This window comes from Sorex araneus, chromosome 9 (assembly GCF_027595985.1).
Source record: "Sorex araneus isolate mSorAra2 chromosome 9, mSorAra2.pri, whole genome shotgun sequence".
NCBI classification, from domain to species: domain Eukaryota; kingdom Metazoa; phylum Chordata; class Mammalia; order Eulipotyphla; family Soricidae; genus Sorex; species Sorex araneus.
The window spans coordinates 12,531,493-12,550,717 of NC_073310.1; the positions used below are offsets into that span (position 1 = coordinate 12,531,493).

Consider the following 19,225-nt stretch of genomic DNA (forward strand, 5'->3'; position numbering starts at 1 on the left):
GGATGGGGCGCCATCGAGGCGCTGTGGCAGCTAGGCCGTGGCGGAGACACACCCCGTGCTCACGGCCCGCTTCTCCCCGTGCAGGTCTCCTGAAACGCGCCTTCCAGAGGTCCGCCTCGGTCCGCCACATCCTCAGGCCTGTCGGGGGCCGGCGCGTGGACTCGGCGGAGGTGCAGAAGGTGTGCAGCACCTGCGTCCTCTACCAGACCTCCCTCACCACGCTGACGCAGATCCGGCTGCAGATCCTCACAGGTCGGGCCCCTCTGCCGCTCCCCACACCCCTGCGCTGGCGGGCAGTGTCCCGGGGTCAGCCGCTCCCCTCAGCCCTTCCCAGAGCCCAGGTCGCCAGGAGCTGCGTTTTTTTGAGCTGTTCTTAGAAGCTGTTCTGTGTCTGTGAGCTCGGTAGCTCCGGCCCACCCCGGCACGACCACTGCCGGGTCATTCCTCATTGTTTCCACGATGAGGTGCCGTTTGCTTTGAGAAAGCTGTTCTGGCTGGGGAGGTGTCTTCAGTGGCGGAGCACATAGACGAGGCCCTGGGTTCAGTTCCCTGGCACACCCCCAAATTTATTTACATAAAATAAAACTGAGGTGTTTTTTTTTTTTTTCTGCATAGTAAACTAGAAAAGGGCTGGAGCTATAGTACAGCGGGCATTTGCCTGGCACACAGCTGACCCGGGTTCAATCCCCAGAATCCCATGTGGTCCCCCAAGCACTGCCAGGAGTAATTCCCGAGTGCAAAGCACTCCTGAGCACCACCGGGTGTGACCCGAAAAGCGAAAAAAGAGAAAAGAAAACTAGAGAAGACTAGGAAGTTGAAAGAAGAAAAACTTGGCGTTGGGAGACAGTACAGGGGGCATGGTTCAGTCCCCAGCACCCCGTATGGTCCCCTGAGCCCCATCAGGAAGGATCCCTGAGCACTGCCGGGTGTGGCCAGAAGCAAAAGAAAGAAAAACCTGCACCAACCCCATCTCACGAAGGGAAGACCGACCACGTGTGCCAGTGGGAACGAGGGACCCGTGTGTGCCTAGTCCACTGAGCTCTCCCGCCCCTCCAGGCTTGAATTTTGTGACTCAGAGTATCACCACTCCAGTCACTCACCGCCTGCTCATTTTTAACAGAGACGAGAAGGCGGCTTTGCGAAATGTGGGTCTCAGGAAGGGTCGGCAGACTACACAGCCCGTGGCCCGGGCGCCACCACTCGCTCTGCAGATCAGGCCTTGTTAGAACTCGGCTGCATGCACTTTTGCTTTTTGCTGGCTTCTGTGCTGCTGAGGGAGCACTGAGTAGTTGCAGCTGACCGCTGCCCCAGTGGAAGCTGATGGTATTTATTCCCTGGTCCTTTCCAGAGAAACAAACGCCACACCTGACTGACGCATACAGAGCATAAACACTGAGCCTGTCAGACTCTGTTTGGGGCTTTGACAATGGCTGTGTGATCTGGGGCCAGTGACTTAGCCTCTCTGTGGCGCTAACGCAGGTTTCATCAGGCAGAGAGGAGCTTAGGCAGACGGTGCCGTCGGTAGCTGGCACCAGCGAGCCCTCATTACACAAATGCTAGCTATTAGCAGCGTCCTTCTCGTGGTGATAATGAGTTTCTTGGTAATTGCACCTTCTCTCTCTCTCTCTCTCTCTCTCTCTCTCTCTCTCTCTCTCTCTCTCTCATTAAGTGTTTGCCAACAGGTTTCAGGGGCTTGTTTTCCCACTGGAAAGGGGAACTTCGCCGGAGTGCCCCCAAACCTGGGTCTCTGTTCTTCCCTAGGCCTCACGTACCTTGACGACCTGCTGCCCAAGCTCTGGGCCTTTATCTGCGAGCTGGGGCCCCACGGGGGCCTGAAGCTCTTCCTGGAATGCCTCAACAGCGACTCCGAGGAGTCCAAGCGGCTCCTGGCCATGCTGATGCTGTTCTCCGACTGCTCCCGGCACCTCATCACGTAGGTCGGCTGTGGAGGAGCTGAGGCCGGTGTGGGAGGAGGGGAGAATCAGAGCACAGCGCCGGGAGGGGGTGCGGAGCAGGGGGCCAGCCTCTGCGGGCTCTCCCTTGAGGGCAGCTGGCTCAGCACCACTGACTGTAGGCCGCTGGGGTCTGCTGAGGCTGGGGTCCAGTCGCACTCTGCAGGGTTGTGTACTGCAGAGCCCGGAGTTACAGCCAGCGTGCAGCACCGGACTCTGTCACTGTTTAGTTACTGATTTTGGTTTTGGGGGTCATACCCGGGAGTGCTCAGGAATTACTCCTGGCGGTGCTCGGGGAACCATATGGGATGTTGGGGATTGAGCCCCAGTTGATTGGGTCAAGGCCAGCGCCCAACCTGCTAAACTGTCTCTCCGGCCCCAGACTCCGCCCCTCTCAGGACCCCCTGGGCCAGGAGACCAGGAGCCCCACCTCTCCACGCTCCAGAGTTTACCGGCCCGTGCTTCAGGTTTAGAAGGGACAGTGCGCACACGGCCTTGAGTGTAGTCGTGGGCCTGTCGGAATCATCACACAAGATGCCTGTTGTTCTGGCTGCTGTTGCCCGGCTGGCCAGCTGCGTGACTTCTCTGAGCCTCTGTTTCCCTAGTTTGTCAGTCAGGGTGGGGTCTGTCTTCAGCATCCTCGTAGTGCCACATCCTCAACCCCAAAGGATGGTGGAGATCCATATACAGGGTGGGCCTCCAGCAGGAGCTTTCTGGTAGGCATGATACAGGAAGGAATCGGGGGCCTGGAGGCAGGAGATGCAGAAGCACCCAGGGCTAATTGTCTGCTGGAGGTGAGATTAGGGGCCCACGGCTGCTGGGGAGTCCCCTTGATTGCGGGGTCAGGGTCGAGGGGACCGGAAGGTCTCCCCTACAGTGACTGGTCGCCGTAGGCTGCCTTTGGATAGGGCTGTCGCCAAGGGTTTTCTCAGCGCCTTCCTGCTCCTGCCTAACTCCCCCACGGGCCTTCTGAGGGGCGCCCCCTGGCACCTGTAGGTGCAGAGTCAGAGCCCACAGCTCTTCCCAGGACACACAGACTCTGTCAAGTGCAGAGCACTGGGTCACGGGTCAGGAGATGTCTCCCTGGGGCCTGGCATGCAGTCCGTGTGGTGGAGTGGTGCGTGGCCAGGGGTTTCAGAACTCCCGCCCAGACGGACATGACTGAATCTGACCCCTGCCTAAAACTGTCATTTGGCTTTTATGAATAAGCAAAAATATACAGTGTCTATTATTACTTGTATCTTCAGAAATATTACACAAGTGAATTGGTGGGGAAAAAAGAAAATATACAGTTTATGACACATTCCCTGAACTCACTTTTCTCCCCACCTTCCCTGAACTCACTTTTTCCCCCATGATTGCAAATGAAAAGGAAGCAGCGGGTGGTGGCGCCTCCTGGGCCTGCCAGTGTGCTCAGCTCAGCACCCCCTCATACCCAGGCCAGCCCTAGACGGTCCCAGACAGAAATCTGTCCGTTTCGCCCCAGAGCCGGCACCCGCCCGTTGCTCTCCCTACGAGGGAGCACGGGTCTCACAGTTCCCAGGCGCAGCGGGGAATCCCGAATGATTTCTCCCCGGCTTAGGATCCTCGATGACATTGAGGTCTACGAAGAACAGATTTCATTCAAGCTGGAAGAGCTGGTCACCATCTCCTCTTTCCTGAATTCCTTTGTGTTTAAGATGATCTGGGATGGCATTGTAGGTAAGGGGAAGACGGCACCCCGGGTGGGAGCCCTGCCCTCTGCTCGGCCCTGCCGTCCCTCCAGCCTCATGGTACACGCCTGGCACCTGCAGCGGCAGCGGCTGAGATGGCAGCTTGGGGGGGGGGGAGCGGGTGTTCAGGGTTAGATGTATTGTGAGGTGGGAGGGTGTTTCTGTTTCCACTTTTTTTTTTTTTTAAATTATCCTTCCCCTCCCCTTTCTCCTCTGGTAATCTTAGTTCCGTGTTTACTGTCGGCTGGTTGGAATTGATTTTGTTTTGTCTGTCTGTCTCTCACTCTCCCTGCCGGGCACTTATAGGTGGAATCACCCAGTCTTCCAGTATTTTGGGGCTACACCCAGTTCTGCTCAGGGCTTACTTGTGGCAGTGCACGCAGGGAGCACTCCTGGTGGGCTCAGGAGATCATCTGGGGTGCCGGGGATGGCACCCAGGTTGGCCGTGTGCGAGGCAAGTGCCCTACTCGCCGTGCTATGACTGATGCCTTTTTAATCCAGGCATCACGAGCATTTGGCTTGCTTCCATGTTTTTTCGCTGTTGTAAGGAGTACTGTAATAGATATTAGGGTTGAGGCAACTTGGGTTAATGCTTTTGTATTCTTTGGATAGATCTTTAAAAGTGGGATTGTTGAGTCCTGTAGTAGCTCAGTCTTGTGCTCTTTTTTTGGTGGGGGGAAGGGGGCTACTTCTGGCTCTGCGCTCAGGGATCACTCTTGGCTCTGTGCTCAGGGATCACTCTTGGCTCTGTGCTCAGGGATTGTGACTGCACTCAGAGATCACTCCTGGCGGGCTTGGGAGACCTGATGGGGTGCCGGGACTGAACTTTCCTCCCTGGCATTTTCCAGACTGGTCATCCCAGTCGGTGTCCCCAGCAGTGCACAGGCAGGTCCCTTTTCTCCTCACCCCCACCCCAACATCCTCCTCTTGTTTTGGGTTCGTTCGTTTGTTCGTCTGGTTGGTTGGATGGTTGGTTGGTTTGGGGGCGCCAGCCAAACAGTGGTGCTCAGGGCTTACTCCCGGCTGTGCCCTGTCCTCATTTCCTGCCTGACTCGGGGGACCATGGTCTTGGTTTGCATTTTCCTGATAGTGAGCAGTTTTCCGTGTACCTGGCAGCCCCCTCTATGTGCTCTTTGGAGAAAGCCTGAGAGACCATCTGTCCATGTTTGTCATTCAGTTAGGTGAGTTCACTGTATCCCCTGGCTGCTAACTCCGAGGCACGCGTATAGTGTGCACAGAGCTTTTGCCACGCAGGGGACTGTCTTCGTTCTGTTCGCATTTTCTTCTCCTGCACAAAAGCCTTTCCGTGTAGTGCAGGCCCAAGTTTCTCTTGTCTTCTTTTCCCTTCCTGCTCAGGTTATGTTCCCAAAAGCCTGGCTAGCACTTTTCTGAGTGAAGGGTTATGAGTCATGATTGATTTTGCCTGGAGTCTCCTTTTGACTTTTTGAGTCGACTTTTCCTAAAGATAAAATACATGCCACATGGCCAAGCGGGGTTTGATCCTTGGCGTCCTGTCTGGTCCTTTGGAAAGTGACCCACATGCCCAGGCAGGGACGAGTGCAGTGGTAGACCACGTGCTTCCGGCGGGGGAAGCCGTGGCGTAGTTCCTGACACCCCAGGAGAAGGGAGGGCTGGGTCTCGTTCTAGTCAGAGTCTCCCTGCTCACGTGTTTCCGGTTGTTGAGTCCAAAGCTCCTTTGCTTGGAACCCCCTTTGGGTGACCCTCTTGGTGCGGTGGGAGCCGGGGGTGGCCGATACTCGAGTCTGGCAGGACTTGGCATGTCCCCACGGCACCATTTCACTTGGCCAGTTCTGAGCCGTCGTGAGGGACGTGACTAACTCTGCGGCGCTTGGCGAGAAGACAGGGGCGGTTCTGCCTCCCCTCGGCTCCTCTCCTGACCTCTGTGCCCCGCAGAGAACGCCAAGGGCGAGACCCTGGAGCTGTTCCAGTCTGTGCACGGGTGGCTCATGGTGCTCTACGAGCGCGACTGCCGGCGGCGCTTCGCCCCCGAGGACCACTGGCTGCGGAAGTGAGTCCCCCAGCGCCGGTGCGGGGAGGGCTTGGGCCGGGGACCCTCGGTCGCATCACCGCTTGCCGGAGTGCTCAGCACTCGTGCTCCAGGCCAGAGGGGGACTTTATCCCGAAACTTGCCCTGCGTCCTGCCTGCCCCGGCACCTAGAGGAGAGCGTCTGTTCTGTTAACACCCTGTCCCCCGGGACCCCCTAGGGGGGCCTTCCACTCAGGCGCGTTCCCCCTAAAACTGTGGGAGTCTGTGCGTGGCCAGAAAGCCAGAGCCCGCCTCGCAGACGGCCCCCGCTCCGAGCCGGGAGAGAAAGTCATCCCGTTCATCTCCATTGGTTTGGGTCTGGGGGCCACGCCTCCTGTGCTCCGGATCACTCCCGGCAGGGCTCCTGGGACCCTACGTGGTGCTGGGGTTCAAACCCTGGTCAGCCACCTGCAAGCAAGGCTAGCGCCCCTGCCTGCTGTCCCGAGGGGGCTTGCTCCCAGCTGAGGCCAGCTCCGGGCCGTGGGAGTCGAGTGGCAGCTTTTCTCAGGGTGAGATGACCGGGGTCCTATAGGAGGCGTCCCTCCGCAACCGCTCAACCAAGATCGTGTCCTCGTGCTGGCCAGTGGGTGTCTCGGGGAACTCTGAGAGGGACGCCCCAGCGCAGGCCCCGCACGGGTCTCTGGCAAAGGTCCAGCCAGCCCACGGTCAGGGCGTTACAGGCCGGGCAGCGAGTGCATCCCGCCACCTTCCGTCCAGGCTTGCAGAAAGCGGGCAGGAGGCTGGCCTTCCCGGTGGGGTGACCCTGCGCGTGTCTTCCTGCCCCAGGGACCTCAAGCCCAGCGTGCTTTTCCAAGAGCTGGACAAGGGCCGGAAGCGGGCACAGCTCGTCCTGCAGTACATCCCTCACGTCATCCCCCACAAAAACGTGAGTAGGCTCCTCCGGGGCGAGGCACCGGGCTCCGAGTGTGTCTTCCACCCCGCGCTGGGAGAAGTGCTAAGGGGAGGGTCACGGTCCGTTTGGGGGGGGGGGTGGCAGTTGGAATGGAGGGAGCGGTGCGGCCAGGGCCAGGGGCTGCTGAAGGCTGCGCAGGCAGCAGCGGGCCGTGTCGAGAGCCTAGAGCAGAACCGGATAGCGGCTGGAGAGAGCGTGACGGCGGGCGCCAGTCCCTGCAGCCCAGGGGGGCTGTGGCAGCGGGAACCAGAAGGGCAGAGCCAGGGGGCTGGAGAGTTTGGGGCTGGGGAGGCCCGGGTGGCCTGACTAGAGGGAGAGGGTATGGCAGCAGCTTAGCTGGACTCTGGCGGGAACCGGGCAGTGGGAAGACGGTGGATTCAGCAAAGGGTTTTCTGGAGGGGGCGCCTGGATGCCTCAGAGAACGTCCACATGCGGAGGGAGGGGACGCCAGAGCCCCTGGTACTCAGGCCTGCGGTCTGGGCGCCCCTGCTTGGGAGGGGGTGGTGCTGAGGGCAGCTTGGCGGGGTTCAGGGCCGGGGTCTGGGGTGCAGGGCAGGGGGGCAGAGCCAGCTCCTCTCTCTGCCGGCAGAGCCACAGACGAGGCAGGGCAGGGAGCCGGGGCCAGAGGAGGAGCCCGGCAGTGTGGGGCCCGAGCCGAGGGCCAGGGGCCGCGGGAATGTGGGGTTCCGAGGCGCACTCCTCAGGGTCAGCGGCCTCCAGAGGCCCTCCAGCTCCGACTGGGCCCGTTCTTCCATTTCTCTCTCTCTCTCTCTCTCTCTCTCTTTTTTTTTTTGGACAAAATGGGTATTTTTAGAAAAGAGCATAGATCACACTTCTCTAAATGAAATCGCTTTTTAGAGACACTCTTCACTGCGCTCTGATAGCGTTTTGACCTTGACCTCAATACTTAACAGCCGCCTCTCGTCACCCTCGGAGTGTGGCTGTTTAAATCCTTATTGCACTCGACAGCAGAGCCGCTCCAGCGGGGGAGGAGAGGGGGGGGCGCCTGGCAAGGTTGTGGAGACAAGCCCCCGGGCGCTGCGGGGGATGCTCCCCTCCTCCCATCCTCTCAAAAAAAAAGGAAGAAAGAAGCAGAATACAAGCAGCTCTAATTTTCTGAGGTTCGCAGACAACTCTCGTTTGTCTTCATCATGTTCAGTTTCCCAAGGCAGCTTCCTCCCGCCGCTCGCAGCCCCGCTCTCCCGGGCTCCTCAGCGGGGCTGGCAGCTCCCGCAGGGTTACATCGGGCCTGGCCCCAGCCCTGAGTAGGTGGTCGCCCCCCTCCATCCGCGCCGGGGCCGATTGGTTTTATTTATCCGTGTTTAATGCGATGCGGAGCTTCCCCGCGCATGAGTCTCGGGCTGCAGCATCGCCCCCTCCTTACCGTTCCCGCCGCGGGTCCACGTGCCACGCACACCTTTTCCTGTTCTCCTCGTCCCACCCCTCTCCCCTCAGGTCGTGCAAGGTGGTCTGAGATACGGCCTTAGATCTCTGAGGGGGCCGGGGGCTGGGGTGCAGACTGAGCGCACAGTGCCCCTGGTTCCTCCCCTGTACCCCGTGGAGCCCCAAGCACTGCCAGCTGTGACCCCAAAGCCCAAACAATGTCAGGGGGAACACTGGATGCAACGGGTGTATGAAATGTTTGGTAAAGCACTGGGCTGAGTTACCAGCCGCTTTCATTTCTGCTGTGCGCCTGGCAGTGATGTAAGAGTCACTGAGCCGGTGTTGCTGTCCTTGGGGTTCCTGTTTGGTTCTGGAGGCTACACCCGGCAGCGCTCAGGGTTAACTCCCAACTCTGCACTCAGGCATCGCTCGTTCATGGTAGATTTGGGGGACCATATGGGGTGCCGGGGGTCAGACCCGGGTCAGCAGTGTGCAAGGTGCTGGGGATCAGACCCAGGTCAGCAGTGTGCAAGACCCCCACTGTGAGTCCGGGCTGTAATAGGTCCTCACTACTGGGGAGGATGTGCGGGAGTTTTGCTGACGATTGTCTGTCGGGGCCGTTTGAACTTTGTTCTTTCCCTTTCCTTAGAAGAGTCAGGTCTTGGCCCGGAGTTGCAGTATGGCGGATAGGGCACTTGTTTTGCCTGCAGCCGCCCCGGATTCAGTCCCCAGCATCCCCGAAGGTCCCTTAGGAGTCCTGAGAGTGACTCCTGAGTGCAGAGCCAGGAAGAAGCCGTGAGCACCCCTGGCTCTGACCACCCCGCTCCTCCCAAAAGAGAGAAACATGGCTCTTTCCTTGTCTCTGGCCTCTGTCCTGCCCTCCGACTGCCAGCAGGCCTGGGAGTGTCTGAGTGCTGGCCAGTTCCCTTCCCGCCGAGGGCTGTCTGTCCTCGCCCACTGCGTGTCCTCTCTGGGCCGCAGGAGGAGCTCGTGGGCGCTGTGGTCTCGCTCTCTTCCTTCTGCTTGCGCCGGGCCATCTGCCCCGACACCAGCCTCTGCCCCTCCAGGCCTCACCAGCACACAGCCCTGGCTCTCTGTATCTTGTGCACACCACCTGACCGTCCGGGGGGCCGGGCCTGCTTACTCAGCGCCCTGTGGGGCGTGGCCTCGGGGCTCGGGAACCGTCTCTGGAGGCCCTTGGTGGCTCCCCGCCCAGCCTTCCCGGGCCCTGGCGGCTGTGCTCCTGCAGTCCCGCTGGCCGATGCCACCCTGGGCTCAGCCCAGGCCTCTGCACCTTCTTCTCGTGCTCCGTGGAACAGCGCCCCTCATTCAGGTGCTCACGCTGAACATTATGGGGGGTCACGGGAAGCAGCTGTGTCCCGTGGCCCCACTGCTAAACTCGGGCTTCTGAAGGGCCTCACCTCCCAGCCCTGGGCCAGGCTCCTTCTCCGTTCCCTGGCGCCCCGGAGCTCTCGGGACCTTTCCAAGCATGTTCGTCTTTGTGTCTCCGCGTGCAGGCACGGAGCTGTGCCACTGAACAGCGGCCCCGCTGCCAGGCAGCCCGTCCCCCTCCGCCCGGAGAGCTCGTCTCAGGAGGCTGCTGACAATCGCTTTTTCTCTTACAATCCTGTTGACTTCACTGAGCTAATAACCTGATGAAATGGAATTGCCTTGATGCCCTCGCTCTGCTCGCCCTTGTTGCTGCTCCTGTTGCTGTGACTCTTTTTTTTTTTTTTTTTGCTTTTTGGGTCACACCTGGCGATGCACAGGGGTTACTCCTGGCTCTGCACTCAGGAATCACCCCTGGCGGTGCTCAGGAGACCATATGGGATGCTGGGAATCGAACCCGGGTCGGCCATATGCAAGGCAAACGGCCTACCCGCTGTGCTATCACTCCAGCCCCGATGTGACTCTTTTTTATTTGGATTAACGGAGTTTCTGATTTGGAGGGCAATCCCCCTCCCCACTTTTTTTTTTTTTCAAATACAATGCAACAGCGTTGATTGGGTTAATTTATTCCACTGACATTACTGGAGTGCCTTTACAGTAGTGATTGTTTTGTTTGATTTTTGTTTGGGGGCCACACCCCGTGATGCTGAGGGGTTACTCCTGGCTCTGCACACTGGGATCACTCTCGCAGGCCTGTGCAAACATATGGGATGCCGGGGATCAAACCCAGGTCAGCCAGTGCCCCACCTGCTGCACTATCGCTCCAGCCCCTGATTCTTAGACCTGGGGTGGGGTAGAGGGTCCCGCTCTCCTCCAGGGGCTCTGATGTCGAGAACAGAGAGAGGCTCCCGCTCCGACAGTCGCTGAGAAGCTCGGTGGGAAAGGCGCTTGAGCGCTCAGGCAAGACAGATGAAAAGGTCAGGGACCTGCCGGCTGGGGGACCGTTTTTTAAATTTCTGACAGTAGAAAAAAAATTATCTTCACAATGTTTCTGTATTTTAAATGTAGAATATTGATTTCCTTTACAGCCGGCAGAGCTCTGTACAGCAGCCCCTGTAGCCTGTCTTGCCACCAGGGTTTTATGGCGGATTATTGACGGAGGGAGAATGATTTTTCCCGAGATAGTCCTCGGCGAGAGCCTCACTGCAAGCCAGGCTGCTCCTTGTGGAAAATCTCTCTTCCTTGGCCGCTCCCCTGCACGCTCTGCGGGATGCTCCCACAGGCCCCTCGGAGCCGCAGCCCTGTCAGAGCGCCCCGTTCTGGTCACTCCCAGGCTGCTTCCTGGGAATCTCCCAGTTTTCGTATGGTGCATCTTGGATTCTCACTGTGCAATGGTCTCGCTTCTGCTCGTTTCAGCGGGTGCTGCTGTTCCGGAACATGGTCATCAAGGAGAAGGAGAAGCTGGGGCTGGTGGAGACCAGCTCCGCCTCCCCTCACGTCACGCACATCACCATCCGCCGCTCCCGCATGCTGGAGGTGAGACGCCCCGGCCGGGGCCACCGCCGAGCCCGGCATCCCGGAGTGGACAGGGTTCCGCTGAGACGTGGCGGGGTGCGGGTCCCGCTCTGCCCCGCGAGCGCCCTGGAGTCAGGGCGTCAGACACTCGGTGCCCCTCACATCAGGACAGACGTCCCTGGCCTGCGACACGCAGAGACGGGACTGGAGGTGCTGTGTGGACCGAGGCACCTTGGGACAGACGTTTCTCCCGGTGCTGGAGGCAGTGTAGACACCAGCCCGAGAGGCTCAGGAAAGGGACCACTGCCCGCCTCAGCCGCAGTCAGCCCAGGGCCCAGTGCGGCGCCTGGCGTGGATCTGAAACAGGCCTTGAGCCCCTGGGCTCCAACCCGGGGAGAGTTGTCAGCGTGCGCGGACGTGACTCGCATCTGCCGGAGTGTTCTCAGGGTCACACGTCCCCATGGGCTGGGAGGGTCACTCGTGTGCAGGAACACGGGCCTCGCGTTTGCAGAGCCCTGAATTCAGTTCCCCACCACACACTACCAGATATATATACCTCCTGATGCCCCCCAGCACCAGCAGGGGTTTTATTTGTTTTAATAAAATAATTTTATTTTTTTAAAACTTACAAAAATTAGATTTTTATTAAGAGAGTGGAGAGAGTGCAGTGTGCAGGGCATTTTCCATCCATGCGGTGGGGACCCAGGTTTGCTCCCCAACACTCCATACGGTCCCCCAGCACTGCCAGGAGGGATCCCTGAGTGCAGAGCCCGGAGTCAGCCCTGAGCAGTGCTGTGTGGGGATCGCTCCTGGCGGGGCTCAGGGGACCATATGGGGCGCCCGGGATCAAACGAGCCAGCCACGTGCCAGGCAAGGCCCCACCACTGCATTCTCTCTCCAGCCGTGAGCTGGGGTTTCACAGGGACAGCAAAGGAGGGACGTCTGTCTTGGGCTTATGGCAAAGTCCCTTTTCCTGTTCCATGAACACCGCTCTCGTTGTGATCCTGTTGTGCCACGGGGCAGGATTCAGTCACCCCGGTTGTGCTCCTGCTCCCCTGGCTTGGTTTTTAGAACGGGAGCGAGTCCAGTGGCCTTTGCTTGCTGTGGACACAAGGGGGCAGGACAAGCTGCAGCTGGACTCACGGGCCACCTCAAGCTTCCCTTGTTTCCATTGCCCTGGTTTGGGTCGAAGGTGGCGTTTCTGTTTTAGGCGTCTGGGGGTGTCTGAAGCCCATCGGGAAGGCGCCCTTTCTCTCCCAGAGGGTGGAGCTGGCCCGTCAGAAGTGAGGGGCTTCAGTCTGGGGTCAGTGGCACAGCTGGGCCTCGTGTCCTCCCGCCTGTCCCCACGTTGACATGGCGGTGGGCGAGTGATGCCCACTCTCGCCCACATTCCCAGGGGTACAGCTATCCCCCCTGCCGCCCCCACTGCCCTCACAGGTGCCCTCCAGGCCCCGCGGGAGCAGGGGAGGGACGTCTCTTCCTCGTCTTTAGCAGCCTGTCCGTTTGCGTCTTTTAAAATTTATTCTCATTTTCACCATGAGCCAATAGATTCGTTAAGGCAGAGAGGACAGCATCCTACCTCTTCTGCCAGGGGTTGAGGGGACCCACACCCCCTGGTGCTCGGGGACCATGCCGTGCTGGGGAGAGAGAGAACCCGGTTGCCAGGGCTCCCGCGTGCAAGGGTGCGCTCCAGCCCCCTTGGAGCCGTCTTCCCAGCCCTTTCCCCCCACCTTTTGGTTTTGCGATGCTGAAGGCTGACCCCAGGGCCTGGCATGTGCAAGGCAGGTGCTCTACACGGAGCCACCGAGGTCTGGCTTCTCTGGGATGCAGGCTCCGGGCTCTTCGTCCTGCACCCGAGTCCGGCATCGGGGTGGGAGGGGGCAGGGCTCCCTGACAGGCCATGCCCGCACCCTGCAGGACGGCTACGAGCAGCTCCGGCAACTCTCCCACCACGCCATGAAGGGGGTGATCCGGGTGAAGTTTGTCAATGACCTCGGGGTGGACGAGGCCGGCATCGACCAGGACGGCGTCTTCAAGGAGTTCCTGGAGGAGATCATCAGGAGGGTGTTCGACCCGGCGCTCAATCTGTTCAAGGTGCGGTGGGGCCCGGCCTGAGGGCACGGGTGGGAAGCGGCGGGCGGGCCGGCCCGCAAGGCGGCTCAGCTCTGCCTCTGCCGGGCCTTCACCCCGCAGACCACCAGCGGGGACGAGCGACTCTACCCCTCGCCCACGTCCTACATCCATGAGAATTACCTGCAGCTCTTCGAGTTCGTGGGCAAGATGCTGGGCAAGGCTGTGTACGAGGTAGGCCAGGGCGGGGCCCGGGGGTGGCCGGCACTGGGGCTAGACGGACCTCGGGACTTTGTTCCCACCCGTGGCCATTCAGATAAAGCCACAGAGAGGACGGACAGCGCAGCTGAGGGGGCACAAGCGCTCCGCGTGGGTTTCCCCCTTCAGCCCGCTAGGCCATCCTGTGGGCCGGTACCATTGCCCACGTCGGCCTGAGAACGCCGAGGCGTCAGGATCCGCTCCTCCCGAGTCTTACGGCTTGTGCAGGGGCAGAGCCCGAGTGTGAAGCCAGGCGCACTGGGGGGCCACAGGAACCACCACTCTTGCCCTTCCCTGCTTAGAGTCCCCCTGAGTGATGCTGGACCCCCGCCAGGTCCTGAGGCCGATCCTGCGGGCCGTGCCTGTTTCTCAGGCTCTGTCCTCCCCTTCCCCCCCAAGACACACATTCTCACAGCTGCGCAGACACAGCAGCCGTCTGGCCCTGATACAAGCCTGTGGGCCCCTCCCCCTCAGTCTCCGGGACCTGGGGAGCCCCCAGAATCACCAGATCACGTTGGCTAAACAAGGAGGAAATGGTGCTGTCCAGGGGCGCCGTTTGGGAAGGCCACGAGAAGGGGAGGGGAGGCGTCTGAGGCAGTTCGGGTCCCAGAAGGCGGCTCCCTCGTCCCCTCTCTCCGTCCAGGGCATCGTGGTGGACGTGCCCTTCGCCTCCTTCTTCCTGAGCCAGCTGCTCGGGCACCACCACAGCATCTTCTACAGCTCCGTGGACGAGCTTCCTTCTCTGGACTCGGAGTTCTATAAGAACCTCACTTCCATCAAGGTCAGTGACCGGGGCAGCGCTGAGAGCCTGTGGTCAGCAGTGGAGGGGCGAGGCCCAGCGTGCACGGGGCCCCCCTGGCCACTGCAGCCCCTCTCCCCAGTGTCAGGGCCACAGAGCGGCCCGAGCAGGCCTGCACCAGAGGACGGGAGGTGGACCCTGAGGGCCAGAGCTGCCCTTGTCCCTAGCACTTACCTCCTCCTCTGTCCATCAGCGCTACGATGGGGACATCGCTGACCTGGGGCTGACTCTGTCCTACGACGAGGACGTCATGGGTCAGGTAGGTGTGTCCTGCCCCCCCCCCGCCCCCTTCCGGCCCTAGTGGGCCGACACTGCGGAAACCAGCTCCACTTGGACAGTTCTCAGTCTTCCTGGTGAGGGTTGGCTGCCTCGCGTGGAGCCTCGGGGCCCTGAATCGGAGACGCCCCTTGCGGCGTCCTGTCCTGGTTTGAACTCCATAGACAGCAGAGCCGGGAGGGGAAAGCCTGGAAATGGGGGCAGTGGTGGCTTCTCTCAGTGGCCCAGCTCTTATCCCTGGTGCCCCTGGCCCTCGGGCAGCTGCTGCAGCGCCCCCTACAGGGCCTTGGGGGGTGCCGCACTTGAGGAGCCACCCCGTGCGCTGAGTGGGGCCACCATCCTCCTGGCCTGGTGCCCGGCGTCCTCATGGCGGCTGACTGGCGCCTGTCAGTCTCCAGAGCGCATGGGTGACCATGACACCGGACGTGCTGGGGGTCCCTTGGGAACCTGCCTGCCTCGCCCCCGAGGCGGCCCTGGGCAGCCTCTTCTCAGCTTCCCGAGCTCGGTGGTCCCAGAATCCTTCGGGGAGGGTTGGGTTTCCTTTCAGTTTGGGGACCACTCCTGGTCGTGCTCACAGCTACTCCCCGCCGTGCAGTGCCAGGGGTCGACCCTGGGACAGACGCGCACACAAGCAAAAACACGCATGTGCACGCACGCAGATGTCTGCACACGCACACAGCCTGAGCGCTGCCCTTGAGCCACCTCCCCAGCCCCAGGTCCCGGCTTCCTCTCTGCAGCTGCAGGGTGAGGGGATGGCAAACCGTCTGTCGTCGGCTAAAGTCGCGTGTGCGCGCTCTGAGCTCCAGGTGGCTCACAGACGCCCTTGGCGTTGCAGAGAGCAGTTCACTCTCTAGTTTTCGGATATATCTGCCTTCCTCGCGACATTCAAGTTTTCTCTCCTGAGCAAAAAATAATGTAAATTCTTAACTGAAAGCTCAGCAATAAGTAATGGGCCACGGGAATTCCCCCTGGGCCCCTCACTTAAGCTACTTTTTCTTCTATTTTTTTTTTTTAATTTCTTTCTGTTTTTGGACCACACCCGGCGAAGCTCAGAGGTTACTCCTGGCTCTGTACTCACTCCCAGGGGGCTCGTGGGACATACAGAATGTGGGGGGTGGAGCCTGGGTCTGCCAGCCCCCCCACCCGCTGCACTGTCGCTCCAGCCCCAATGCTCTTCCCTTAAGCCTTCAACCCTCGCCCAGTAAATGAATTAATCTCACTAAATAAGCGTAGCGCAAAGGCCTGGAGCCTGTGCTTTGTCCGTGGGGACCCTGAAATTGATCCCTGGCACTGCACGGTTTCCTGAGCCCTGCCGGGTGTGGCCCATGTGGCAAAGAATAAATGAATAAATAAAATGAGCGTAAGGATGGAAATGAAAACCACGTACACGACACATGCCTGGGGAGAGCCACGGCGCATGTACGCCTGTCTTTCCAGAGCGCCCGCCGCTGCCCCAAAGGGGTTGGTATTCCCCCCCCCCCTCAGTGACACCATTCCATGCATGCTGGTGTATGATCTGCCTTTCATTCCAGCTCATAACGGCTCTTTATCCTGTCACTGATGGCTGCCCTGTAGTCCGGGGCCTGGTTTTCCCCCCTCACGTCAGACCTTTGCCTGTGCTCTGGATGCTACAGTGTCACCTTCTGGGACTTACCAGGGTCCCCCGGCCTCCCGGTGCAGGGGCGCCCCTGAGTTCAGAGGAGAAGAGATCGCTTCTCTTCTGATCACACAGGGTCTCCGTGCCGGTGTCTGAACCCCGGCTTGGTGCGAAAATGGTCATGCCCACACACCCCCCCCCTCGGTTCTGCGGCCGCCCCTCCCCCCTTGCCTCCAGGAAGCTCGATTTCCCCCCTTTGGGTTCTCTGGAGTCACTGCTCCCCCTTTTTCTCCCCCAGCTTGTTTGCCACGAACTGATTCCTGGAGGGAAGACCATTCCTGTTACAAATGAAAATAAGTGAGTAGAGCGATTCGATTTTTAAGGTCACCACTCGAAAAGACTTCATTCTGCCTCTCCCGGCTTCCTCTGAGGATTTATTAAGATAGATGGAAGTCGAAAGAGGCCATAAACATCATAATGGAATTTACTGGTTACAGTTCATAGGCTGAAATCCTATTCAGTTCGATTTGCAAAATAAGAACGGACCATTTATTCTTCACAGCAGCACTTCTGAGGTCAGGGGCACCCAGGCCTCGGCATCCCCGGGAATTGAGCAGCGGCTCTGGCTGCAGACACAGGCAGCGGAGCCGTTCAGGCACGCCGGGAGGGCCCCTCTGGGCTGGGGGCGTGTGGCCCTCGTAGGAAGTGCGGCGCTCTTGTAGGGGCACCATGAGGAACCCAAATGCTGCAGACAGCGGGACTTTTCGAGTTCCAGCAGCTGTGGTCAGGGATAACACTTCCCGGAGTCCCCTGGGAGCCGAGCCCCTAGCACGCCCTGCTCCTGCCCGGTGGAAGCAGCAGATCCTGGCAGGGGGAGTTGCTGCGGCCCCTTACTCGGCCTGTTTGCTTCCACCAGGCTCAGCTGAGCATCCCCACCCCGTGACAAGTGAGAGCTCGGTCCCCCTGGGTGGGTCCTTTGGGTCCGATGCCTGTCATTGCATGGCATTCCCGGGCTTCACGTGTCCCCCGGGCCCGCTGGTGGAGTCAGCCTGGGGGTCGCTGGCACGTCTTGCTGGAACCCTCCGCACAGACCCTACCTTTTCTCACCTTGACTGCACCAGCCCAGCTCTGCCTCCGAACCCCCCAGGGATTCATTTGACAGCCGAGAGCACGGGCTGGGTGGTGGGAGCTGGCTCTCTACAGCCCGGGGAAGGCCGTGGGTGCAGCCCGAGCGGGAGGCAGGGTCCCGTCCTGTCTTAAGCCCACTGCGTGCAGAGCCTTTTCCCAGCCGCCAGCCCCAGCTGTCAGGCGGGGCTGCCCCGTTCCGCAGAAGGGGGCTTTAAAGGCCCGGCCACACTCATTCCCTCCCTCTGGGTAGATGCAGCCGAGTGACAGCCGGCTCCACGATGTCTGGAGGGTGGTGCTAACAGGTGCACGTGGACGGGCACGAGTGTGGCCCACGTAGTCGGCCCCTCCGTTGGCATCTTGGTGGCTCAGGGTTAGTGACCCAGAGCTGAGCCATACGGGGTGGAATCAATCGATGTGTTTGGCATTTGGGAAGCTGGCCCAGGGCCGGGCCCAGAGCCTCGCGTCGCTGAGCCAGTGTCCCGCGAAGACACCAGCGGGGCTCACACACGGGCTCTTGGAATGTATTTTCACCGGTTCAGAAGCGTGTTGTCACACACCCGTAGGCGAGCGTACGGCTTCCATAGCCGCGGCCCTGGACGGCCTCAGCCTGGCGCCGTTGCCAGTGCCCTGCTTTCCTAGGGAAGGCCAGCGAGCACCGGCCCCGCCACACGCTGCCTCCTGGCTCGGGTCAGCCAGGTTTATTCACGTCCCACTGCGAGGCCAGTTCCTATCTTTGAGGCTTATTGGACAACCAGTTGGATGCTAATTGGTTTATCTCCAGTCAGGTGCTAGTCAAGTCCAAAAAGCACCCTTTGTACTAAGAAGGGCTGGCACCCGGTCTGCAGTGTCTCTCGGATTCCTGGCGCAGGACGAGCTGGCCGGGGAGCAGAGTGCAGGCAGGCCCCAGGGTGTGGGCCTTCAGCTCGCACCCGCCTCATCACCACAGTTTTTTGTTTTTGGAGGTTTTTTTTGTTTTGTTTTTTTGGTTGTTTTTTTTTTTTTTTTTGGCTCTTGGGGTCACACCTGGCAATGCTCAGGGGCTACTCCTGGCTCTGCACTTAGGGATCACCCACAGGGGTACTTGGGGGACCGTATGGGATGCCAGGGATCGAACCCAGTTCAGCGGCAAGGCAGACGCCCTCCCTACTGGACTGTCGCTCCGGCCTACTGTTGGTGCTTTTGTAAAATGCTTCCGACTCCTCTTTCAGCCGTGTTGGTGGCAGTCGCCTGCCCTCCCGTTCATTCCCATTGTTCCCTCTTGTTCTCCCCAGAATCAGCTACATCCACCTGATGGCACATTTCCGGATGCACACTCAGATCAAAAACCAGACGGCTGCCCTCATCAGCGGGTTCCGATCAATCATCAGACCCGAGTGGATCCGGATGTTCTCGACCCCTGAGCTGCAGCGTCTCATCTCGGGTGACAATGCTGAGATTGACCTGGAAGATTTAAAGTAAGGGCCGTGTGGGGGAGGGGGAGCCGGGCGGGAGGGGGCAGGACAGAGCCCTCGGGCTCCTCAGCAGCTCCGGGGAACGGGCTCAGCCGCTGGTCTGCCTGGGGACTCCGGGACCCCCCACGGCCCAGCTGGGGAACAGGGGTTCGTCTCCCCCACTTGCTGGAGCTGCCTCTCAGATGGCGCCCGTGCTCCGAGTGCCCGGCTCGAGTCCGGGCCTGCCTGAGTGCGCACTGTCCGGCCTCTCCGCAGGAAGCACACGGTGTACTACGGCGGCTTCCACGGAAGCCACAGGGTCATCATCTGGCTCTGGGATATCCTGGCGTCCGACTTCACGCCCGAGGAGAGGGCCATGTTCCTGAAGGTACCTCTCACCCTCGGGGCCTGCGCGCATGCTCTCCTGAGCCTGGAGGGCCGGGGGCGCCCCTCAGGAGCACACCCTTCCCCGGGGCTGCCCCCACCCAGGGTCCGAGGGTGCGTGTCTCCAGAGAGAGGCCTGGGGTAGGTAGCCTGTGGGCTGCAGCCCCCAGCTCCCGTTCGCCAGTGCTTGCCTTGAGAGCTGCTCCCCTGTCTCCCTTTGTGGTTTTGGGGTCACACCTGACTGTGCCCGGGGCTTCCTCCTGCCTCTGAATCACTCCTGGCGGTGCCGGGGACGAAAGCCAGGTCAGCCCCGTGCACGGCAAGTGTTGACCGAACTGTCCCTCAGCCCGACTGCCTTTCCTGGGGAAGAAA

At 60.2% G+C, this 19,225-nt stretch overlaps 1 protein-coding gene across 3 annotated transcripts in view; it reads left to right on the forward strand.

The window, feature by feature from the left end:
- The window catches only part of UBE3B (ubiquitin protein ligase E3B), a 49,630-nt gene that overhangs the window by 27,084 nt on the left and 3,321 nt on the right, over positions 1–19,225 (forward strand). For all 3 annotated transcript variants that reach the window (XM_055146640.1, XM_055146637.1, XM_055146639.1), the window contains exons 14-26: positions 85–252; positions 1,762–1,933; positions 3,535–3,653; positions 5,579–5,693; positions 6,498–6,597; positions 10,813–10,932; positions 12,829–13,005; positions 13,105–13,215; positions 13,883–14,020; positions 14,232–14,297; positions 16,210–16,268; positions 18,311–18,493; positions 18,746–18,857. In XM_055146640.1, the coding sequence (XP_055002615.1) occupies positions 85–252; positions 1,762–1,933; positions 3,535–3,653; positions 5,579–5,693; positions 6,498–6,597; positions 10,813–10,932; positions 12,829–13,005; positions 13,105–13,215; positions 13,883–14,020; positions 14,232–14,297; positions 16,210–16,268; positions 18,311–18,493; positions 18,746–18,857 (1,640 nt within the window). The remainder of the gene's footprint in view (positions 1–84; positions 253–1,761; positions 1,934–3,534; positions 3,654–5,578; positions 5,694–6,497; positions 6,598–10,812; positions 10,933–12,828; positions 13,006–13,104; positions 13,216–13,882; positions 14,021–14,231; positions 14,298–16,209; positions 16,269–18,310; positions 18,494–18,745; positions 18,858–19,225) is intronic.